This window comes from Calidris pugnax, unplaced genomic scaffold (assembly GCF_001431845.1).
Source record: "Calidris pugnax isolate Ruff unplaced genomic scaffold, ASM143184v1 scaffold194, whole genome shotgun sequence".
NCBI classification, from domain to species: Eukaryota; Metazoa; Chordata; class Aves; order Charadriiformes; family Scolopacidae; genus Calidris; species Calidris pugnax.
In genome coordinates, this window is record NW_015090923.1 from 170,399 (window position 1) to 176,405 (window position 6,007).

Sequence of the window (6,007 nt, forward strand, 5' to 3'; positions counted from 1 at the left end):
TCCTATAAGAAAGATGGAGCAATCCCAAGAGGGAGGATGGAGATTACCCCACGGGAGGAGGATGGAAAGAACCCCATGGGAGGGGGTTATGGGGAGGATGGAGCTAACCTCAGGGGAGGAGGCTGGAGATAATCCCATAGGGAGGGTGGAGATATCTGAAGGGGGAGGATGGAGATGACCCCATGGGAGGAGGATGGAAAGAACCCCATGGGAGGGGGCAATGGGGAGGATGGAGCTAACCCTATGAAGATGATGAAGCTCAACCCATGGGGAGGAGGTTGGAGATAATCGCATGGGGAGGGTGGAGCTATCCCAACAGGGAGGATGGAGATGACTCCATGGGAGGAGGATGGAAAGAACTGCACGGAGGGGGGTTTTGGGGAGGATGGAGCTAACCCTATGAAGATGATGAAGCTCAACCCATGGGGAGGAGGTTGGAGATAATCGCATGGGGAGGGTGGAGCTATCCCAACAGGGAGGATGGAGATGACTCCATGGGAGGAGGATGGAAAGAACTGCACGGAGGGGGGTTTTGGGGAGGATGGAGCTAACCCTATGGAGATGGTGAAGCTCAACCCATGGGAGGAGGTTGGAGACAACCCCAGGGGAGGAAGTTGGAGACAACCCAATGGGGAGGATGGAGATGACCCCATGGGGAGGAGGTTGGAGCTAACCCAACGGGGAGGAGGCTGGAACCAACCCCATGGGGCTGCTGCACCCATGGGGGTGCTCAGCCCCCACCATGGCCACCCTTTCCCCGGGACGTGGTGACCCGTGGTCCTCCTGCCCGCAGGGTGGAGACGTGCTGGCAGCCCGGGGAGCCGCGGGGCCGCAGCGCCGTCCCCCGCCGCCGCCCCACCTACTACACGGTGACGGTGCCCACCTCCTGCCTGCCCCCCCAAACCCCCCCGACCCACCGCTCCGGCTCCGACGACAGCATCTCCGACCTCTCCAGCATCTCCCACGCCACCTCCCCGGGCAGCAGCAGCCCCGACGTCTCCTTCCCGCGCCCCCCGCTCCCCCTGGCCCAACCCGGCTACCACCCCCGGGGTGCCCCCCGCCTCCTGCCCCCCGCCGGACCCCCGACTTTCCTCTACGAGCAGGATTTGGCCCCTTTGCGCTACCAGAGGCTGGTGGCCTCCCACAGCCGCATCGTGCGCACCCCCTCGCTCAAGGACTACGCGCCGGCGGGGGGTGGCCGGGGGGTCTCCAAGGCGGCCGTCACCGAGGAGCTCCTGTCCTGGCACCAGCGGGCACGGCTGAGGGGTGCCCGGCCCCACTCCCTCGACCGGCAAGGGGCCTTTCGGGGACCCCGCGGTGGGACCCCCCGGGAGGTGCCCATCACCCGTGGAGTCCTGCCCTGGGCACAGGTAGGTGGGCTGGGAGCTGGGGGGGATGGGATGTGGGAGAGTTGGGGGGCTGGGGGGCCACCGCGGTGCCTGTCCCCATGTGGGGACACCCCCCACCACCCCCCGGTGTTGCCCTGTGGGTGACGTGAGTTGTCACCCTGAGGTGGTTCTGGGACAAGTGGCTGTGGTGGGGTCCCATCAGGGTCCCCAGAGGAGGAGAGGGGTCCTGAGGGGGTCTGTAGGGGAGAATTGGGGTCCCATGAAGGTCTGTGGGGAAGAATTGGGGTCCCATGAGGGTCTCTGGGGCAGGACTGGGGTCCCATGAGGGTCTGTGGGGCAGGACTGGGGTCCCATGAAGGTCCCCTGGGGCAGGACCGTGGTCTCAGGAGGGTCTTGGGGACCCAATCATGGTCCTTCAAGGTCCTTTGTGGCAGGATCAGGACCCTCTGAGGGTCCCTCTGGGCAGGTCCAGGGTCCCACAGGCTGGGCATGGGGTCCCACAAGGATCCCTGGGGTCTCAGGAGGGTCCTTGGGGTCCCATGAGGGTCTCTGGGGCATGACCATGGTCTCAGGAGGATCTTGGGGACAGGACCAAGGGCCTTCAAGGTCCTTTGGGGCAGGATCAGGACCCTCTGAGGGTCCCTCTGGGCAGGTCCAGGGTCCCACAGGCTGGGCCTGGAATCCCATGAGGGTCCCTGGGGTCTCAGGAGGGTCCTTGGGGTCTCACGAGGGTCTCTGGGGCAGGAGCAGGATCCTAAGGGGGCCCAGGGGGAGGATCGGGGTCAAAGAAGTGTCCCCTGGGCAGGGTTGGGGTCCTGAGGAGGTCCCACGGCCATGACCAGGGTCTTGTGGGGGTCTTGGGAACGGGACCAAGGTTCCTCAAGGTCCTTTGGGGTGGGATGGGGACCTTCTGAGGGTCCCTCCAGGCAGGTCGGGGTCCCATGAGCAGGACCTGGGGTCCCAGGAGGGTCCCTGGGGCAGGAGCAGGATCCTGAGGGGATCCCAGGGGGAGGATCGGGGTCCTGCAGGGATCATGGGGGAAGAACTGGGGTCCTACAGGGTCCCTCGGGTCAAGCCTGGGGACCTCCAAGGGTCCTTAGGACAGAGAGTGGTGAAGGTCCTCTGGGGCAAGAGCAGGTCCTAAGGGGGTCCCAGGGGGAGGATCAGGGTCCAAGAAGGGTCCCCTGGGCAGGGTTGGGGTCCTGAGGAGGTCCCACAGCCACGACCAGGGTCTTGTGGGGATCTTGGGCATGGGACCAAGGTTCCTCAAGGTGCTTTGGGGTGGGATGGGGACCATCTGAGTGTCCATCTGGGCAGTTCCAGGGTCCCACAGGTTGGGCCTGGGGTCCCATGAGGGTCCCTGGGGTCTCAGGAGGGTCCTTGGGGCAGGAGCAGGATCCTGAGGGGGTCCCAGGGGGAGGATTGGGGTGCAAGAAGTGTCCCCTGGGCAGGGTTGGGGTCCTGAGGAGGTCCCACGGCCATGACCAGGGTCTTGTGGGGGTCTTGGGCACAGGATCAAGGTTCCTCAAGGTCTTTTGGGGTGGGATGGGGACCTTCTGAGTGTCCATCTGGGCAGGTCGGGGTCCCATGAACAGGACCTGGGGTCCCATGAGGGTCCCTGGGGTCTCAGGAGGGTCCTTGGGGCAGGAGCAGGATCCTAAGAGGGTCCCAGGGGGAGGATTGGGGTGCAAGAAGTGTCCCCTGGGCAGGGTTGGGGTCCTGAGGAGGTCCCACGATCATGACCAGGGCCTTGTGGGGATCTTGGGAATGGGACCAAGGTTCCTCAAGGTCCTTTGGGGTGGGATGGGGACCTTCTGAGGGTCCCTCCAGGCAGGTTGTGGTCCTTCAAGGTCCTTTGGGGTGGGATGGGGACCTTCTGAGGGTCCCTCCAGGCAGGTCGGGGTCCCATGAGCAGGACCTGGGGTCCCAGGAGGGTCCCTGGGGCAGGAGCAGGATCCTGAGGGGATCCCAGGGGGAGGATCGGGGTCCTGCAGGGATCATGGGGGAAGAACTGGGGTCCTACAGGGTCCCTCGGGTCAAGCCTGGGGACCTCCAAGGGTCCTTAGGACAGAGAGTGGTGAAGGTCCTCTGGGGCAAGAGCAGGTCCTAAGGGGGTCCCAGGGGGAGGATCAGGGTCCAAGAAGGGTCCCCTGGGCAGGGTTGGGGTCCTGAGGAGGTCCCACAGCCACGACCAGGGTCTTGTGGGGATCTTGGGCATGGGACCAAGGTTCCTCAAGGTGCTTTGGGGTGGGATGGGGACCATCTGAGTGTCCATCTGGGCAGTTCCAGGGTCCCACAGGTTGGGCCTGGGGTCCCATGAGGGTCCCTGGGGTCTCAGGAGGGTCCTTGGGGCAGGAGCAGGATCCTGAGGGGGTCCCAGGGGGAGGATTGGGGTGCAAGAAGTGTCCCCTGGGCAGGGTTGGGGTCCTGAGGAGGTCCCACGGCCATGACCAGGGTCTTGTGGGGGTCTTGGGCACAGGATCAAGGTTCCTCAAGGTCTTTTGGGGTGGGATGGGGACCTTCTGAGTGTCCATCTGGGCAGGTCGGGGTCCCATGAACAGGACCTGGGGTCCCATGAGGGTCCCTGGGGTCTCAGGAGGGTCCTTGGGGCAGGAGCAGGATCCTAAGAGGGTCCCAGGGGGAGGATTGGGGTGCAAGAAGTGTCCCCTGGGCAGGGTTGGGGTCCTGAGGAGGTCCCACGATCATGACCAGGGCCTTGTGGGGATCTTGGGAATGGGACCAAGGTTCCTCAAGGTCCTTTGGGGTGGGATGGGGACCTTCTGAGGGTCCCTCCAGGCAGGTTGGGGTCCTGGGGTCCATTAGCAGGACCTGGGGTCCCATGAGGGACCCTGGGGTCTCAGGAGGGTCCCAGGAGGGTCCTTGGGGCAGGAGCAGGATCCTAAGGGGTCCCTGGGGCAGGACTGGGGTCCCAGGGGGGTCCCTGGGGTCTCATGGGGGTCCCATGAAGGTCCCTTGGGGGGTCCTTGGGGCAGGAGCAGGATCCTAAGGTCACAAGGATCCCTGGGGTCTCAGGAGGGTTCTTGGTGTCCCATGAGGGTCTCTGGGGCAGGACCATGGTCTCAGGAGGGTCTTGGGAACAGGACCAAGGGCCTTCAAGGTCCTTTGGGGCAGGATCAGGACCCTCTGAGGGTCCCTCCAGGCAGGTCCAGGGTCCCACAGGCTGGGCCTGGGGTCCCACGAGGGTCCCTGGGGTTTCAGGAGGGTCCTTGGGGCAGGAGCAGGATCCTGAAGGGGTCTCAGTGGGAGGACTGGGGTCCAAGAAGTGTCCCCTGGGCAGGGTTAGGGTCCTGAGGAGGTCCCACGATCAGGGTCTTGTGGGGGTCTTGGGAACAGGACCAAGGTTCCTCAAGGTCTTTTGGGGTGGGTTGGGGACCTTCTGAGGGTCCCTCTGGGCAGTTCCAGGGTCCCACAGGTTGGGCCTGAGGTCCCACGAGGGTCCCTGGGGTTTCAGGAGGGTCCCTGGGGCAGGAGCAGGATCCTGAAGGGGGTCCAGGGGGAGGATCGGAGTCCAAGAAGGGTCCCCTGGGCAGGGTTGGGGTCCTGAGGAGGTCCCACGGCCACAACCAGGGTCTTGTGGGGATCTTGGGCACGGGACCAAGGTTCCTCAAGGTCCTTTGGGGTGGGATGGGGACCTTCTGAGTGTCCCTCCAGGCAGGTCCAGGGTCCCACAGGTTGGGCCTGGGATCCCATGAGGGTCCCTGGGGTCTCAGGAGGGTCCTTGGGGCAGGAGCAGGATCCCAAGGGGATCTCAGGGGGAGCATCAGGGTCCTGCAGGGATCACGGGAGAAGAATTGGGGTCCTACAAGGGTCCCTCAGGTCAAGCCTGGGGACTTCCGAGGGTCCTTAGGACAGGACTGGTGAAGGTCTTTTGGGGCTGGAGCAGGTCCTAAGGGGGTCCCAGGGAGAGGATTGGGGTCCACGAAGTGTCCCCTGGGCAGGGTTGGGGTCCTGAGGAGGTCCCACGGCCATGACCAGGGTCTTGTGGGGGTCTTGGGAATGGGACCGAGGTTCCTCAAGGTCTTTTGGGGTGGGTTGGGGACCTTCTGAGGGTCCCTCCAGGCAGGTCGGGGTCCCATGAGCAGGACCTGGGGTCCCACGAGGGTCCCAGGAGGGTCCCTGGGGCAGAAGCAGGATCCTGAAGGGGGCCCAGGGGGAGGATCTGGGTCCAAGAAGGGTCCCCTGGGCAGGGTTGGGGTCCTGAGGAGGTCCCATGGCCACAACCAGGGTCTTGTGGGGTTCTTGGGTATGGGACCAAGGTCCCTCAAGGTCTTTTGGGGTGGGATGGAGACCTTCTGAGGGTCCCTCTGGGCAGGTCGGGGTCCCACAAGCAGGATCTGGGGTCTCATGGGGGGTCCCAGGAGGGTCCTTGGGGCAGGAGCAGGATCCTCAGGGGGTCCCTGGGGCAGGACTGGGGTCCCTGGGGGGTCCCTGGGGTCTCACAAGGGTCCCAGGAGGGTCCTTGGGGCAGGAGCAGGATCCTAAGGGGTCCCTGGGGCAGGACTGGGGTCCCATGGGGGTCCCTCCGCTCACACCCGGGGTCCCATGGGGGTCCCTGGGGCAGCACCGGGGTGTCCTGGGATGGGGGGGTCCCTGGAGACATTTGGGGGGTGCCATCTCCTTCCCCTCCACCTGGCGGG

The 6,007-nt window shown here is 64.9% G+C and overlaps 1 protein-coding gene across 1 annotated transcript in view; it reads left to right on the forward strand.

The window, feature by feature from the left end:
* The window catches only part of LOC106893397 (proline-rich protein 36-like), a 26,732-nt gene that overhangs the window by 15,513 nt on the left and 5,212 nt on the right, over window positions 1-6,007 (forward strand). The window contains exon 9 of the mRNA XM_014951332.1: window positions 735-1,370. Within this exon, the coding sequence (XP_014806818.1) occupies window positions 735-1,370 (636 nt within the window). The remainder of the gene's footprint in view (window positions 1-734; window positions 1,371-6,007) is intronic.